The 3,223-nt window shown below is 42.9% G+C and overlaps 1 protein-coding gene across 34 annotated transcripts in view; it reads right to left on the bottom strand.

The window, feature by feature from the left end:
• Positions 1-3,223, bottom strand: part of LOC107265085 (calcium/calmodulin-dependent protein kinase type II alpha chain) — a 90,885-nt gene that overhangs the window by 31,843 nt on the left and 55,819 nt on the right. For all 34 annotated transcript variants that reach the window (XM_025082463.1, XM_025082438.1, XM_025082437.1 and 31 more), the window contains exons 5-9: positions 2,882-3,020; positions 2,620-2,722; positions 2,369-2,547; positions 1,992-2,114; positions 1,808-1,891 (exon numbers count right to left, since the gene is read on the bottom strand). In XM_025082463.1, the coding sequence (XP_024938231.1) occupies positions 1,808-1,891; positions 1,992-2,114; positions 2,369-2,547; positions 2,620-2,722; positions 2,882-3,020 (628 nt within the window). The remainder of the gene's footprint in view (positions 1-1,807; positions 1,892-1,991; positions 2,115-2,368; positions 2,548-2,619; positions 2,723-2,881; positions 3,021-3,223) is intronic.

Raw genomic sequence — 3,223 nt, 5'->3', positions numbered from 1 at the left:
AAAAAAAAAAAAAAAAAAAAAAAAAAAGAGACTCTCAGGAAGAAGCCTTAGCATCGCCGACATAGAAACGACGTCCGCGTTAATTGATTCAAGATCAACTCCGAGAGTGCACGTTCTTAAAGTAGCTCTCGAAGCGTCGCGACGCATCCCAAGAGATCTCTAGGCTCGAAGAAAGTCAATATAAACATTCCCCGTGTAAACGTCTCGTCCGCCATTTTGGACCTATCGATATCGTACGATAACAACAATAAAGAAAAAGTTACCATTAACAAAACGTCACTAGCATTCTCATCCTCTATTCTCCCAGTCAAAATCACCAGATTCAAACAGGACGAAATTCCCGCGTTAATTATTCATACCTACTCACTGTCGCCTATGTTCACTCCGATCGCGACTCTCTGGCGGCTGTTTAATTTTCTACGATAACACGTCGCGCCGCGTTATCGCTACTGTCATTATTTCATTCGTACGAAGGCTCCTTGCGCGCCTCGGAGTTATATTAAAATTCTTTATATATTTTTTCTACTTCTTCTCTTTTTTCTCCTTCCTTCAATTCCTTCATCTCCCTTTCGTTTCCATCCATCTTGGGCACTCCGGTCCGAACTGACACGCGTGAAAGTCTTTCGTATTAGCACAGCTAATAAAAACGGATACGTCTTTGAGAGTGTCGATTAATTTTCTTTACTCTCTAATATTACCTTCTCTCTCTCTCTCTCTCTCTCTCTCTTATTATTTTTTTTATTTATTTATCTCTCTTTTTAGCAGGCAGCAGGGTTACGGTGTCACCGCACGTCCAGCCGCGTCTACTTATGGAATTCAATTATGCCTCTCCTCCATGTTAAGATCGCTAAATGCCAGGATAGCCTCGCACCCAGCGCGCGACGCTCGAAAGCTTCGTACATTGATGCCGGATCGTGTAAAGCTACAAGAAAGACAAGGGGGACCTGACGCTAATGAAATACGTATACAACACGTATATTACAGTACGTGGGAACGAGATACGGTGAAGCCCAACGGTTCGTCGAACGATAAATTATTTCAATGACCGTAAACAATATAACCGAGATCTTTAAGGACAAAACCAGATAGAAATGAGAACAGGGTACGACCTTCGGCTACAGGAGTAATTCAAAGCGACGGGACAACGTCGCGTTTGGTAACGTTTCACGAGGAGGGACTACGCTTAATAACAGTCGTCAAATTGAATCTCGATTCAAAAGTGTCCACGGGATTTGCCGGTACGTCAGGTGCCTCTCGCTACCGACTGTAAACCGTAAAAAAGATATGGTCCCTTTTACACAAAAGATACGGAAAAAAAAAAGTTTGAAAACTATTAAATCCCTATATTGACAGTGACGAATTTTCAATTACTCAATCGATTATAATTTTCAGTTGAAATTAATTTCAGTTTTCTTTTTTTTTTCTCTCAACCTTTCACCGCCTCATTGTCGCTGGGTGTCATCATCGGTCGCCTTCGTGAGAATCGGACATTGGTTCTGTGGCCCGATACTATTATTATTATCAGCGTCAAATGGGAGCCGGCAGCCAGTTAATTTATAACGGTAAGATTGTCATTGTCACGGTAAACGAATTTTTCTTCTTTTTCTTTTTTTTCATTCCTCTAATTTTCATCTTCCTTTGTATCCAAAATATTATTATGGCTAAACAATCGACACGGATAATTCAACCTGTTGTCTATTACATTGTCAGGTATAATTAACCGTCTAGAATCTTTCGTTCTCACTGTACTCGCTTGTCCTGGTCCTATCTTCGTTCAAATTTTTTTTTATCCACATCTTCCACTTACCTTCAACTTGCGCCTCGCGTTGAATTTCTTCAAGCAGTCGACAGTCTCTTGTCTGTGGACCACGGACGCGACGCGTTCACGTTGCTGGAACAGACAGAAGAGAAGCGTTAAAATTCGTAGAATTCTAAAAAATATTAAGATAAAATTACGTAAAGTTTGGCATTTTCAAAAAAAAACAACTTACGCAGATCCACGGGTGCTTCAGTGCCTCGCTGGCCGTGATCCGTTTGCCCGGGTTCACCGTGAGCATCTGATTGATAAGATTCTTCGCCTCTGGCGTCACAGTGTCCCATTCCGGACTTGGATACTACGAAGAGATTCAACGTAAACAAAGTACGATAAGAGAATAAAGCGATAAGGACAAACTTCAATGCGATCTGACAGAGAGCACAAGGCTTGCCATTGGTTACCAAGGATCTACTGTGCCATATTTATCTTATATAATATTTATATATACCAAAACTCTCCTGAGACACTTATTCGTCTATCTTTGGCATAGAAAAAAAAAAAGCCGAATAAAATTTTCTCTTTTTTTCAAAATCATCCTCCAATCCTACTCACGTCGTAGGAACCAGTCTTTATCTGACTGTATAACCTGTGCTGATCCTCGTCCCAAAACGGGGGATAACCGACGAGTAGAATATACAGGATAACACCGCATGCCCATATATCCACAGGCTTCCCGTACGGTTCCTTCTTCAGGACTTCCGGGCTGAGATAACCGGGCGTCCCGGCGAAGCCTGCGTGGAAAAGAAGATTCATATAAAAAAATACGATAAAAACAATCATCCCACATACTTTTATCCACTTACCAAACCATGCCTGCTGCTCGCTCTGTACCTCAATAGCCAGTCCAAAATCCGCTAACTTCACGGCGGCACCTTTGGCTTTACTCGCCAGGAGTAAATTCTCAGGCTGCGAACCGAGGAAAACCAGTTTTACCAACGTGACGAAGACGACGTGGGACGAGGATAAGGAGGGGGGATCGGTCACTGTAATCGGGATCGATCGAAGAATCGATTATACCGGCGTGTCTTGACTCACCGAAATGGCGGCCATCCGTCACCCTCTTACCTTCAGATCTCTGTGCACGACTCCGTTGTGATGGCAATGGTGAACACTTTCCAAAATTTGTTGAATACAGTGCGAGGCGTCGGCCTCGCTGTAGAATTCTCGGGCGACGATATCCTCGAAGAGCTCGCCGCCGGTTACTCTGTCGAATGGTAATGGGAATTTAGGTATAGTTTTACGTTAATGGCAAAAGGAAACGTACGTAGGACAGGGAGGTAGGGTATGGGTGAAAAGTGAAAAAAATATATACCCGGTGAAAAAAAAGAAGAAATATACCCTTAAATACGTACCTACCCTTGACCCTCCCACCCCCCCACCCCACCCCTTCCCACAAAATATAAAGTC

This window comes from Cephus cinctus, unplaced genomic scaffold (assembly GCF_000341935.2).
Source record: "Cephus cinctus unplaced genomic scaffold, Ccin1 Ccin1_scaffold0215, whole genome shotgun sequence".
Taxonomy (NCBI): domain Eukaryota; kingdom Metazoa; phylum Arthropoda; class Insecta; order Hymenoptera; family Cephidae; genus Cephus; species Cephus cinctus.
The sequence above is the reverse complement of the archived record's forward strand: the minus strand, read 5'-3'. Positions and strand labels throughout refer to the sequence as shown.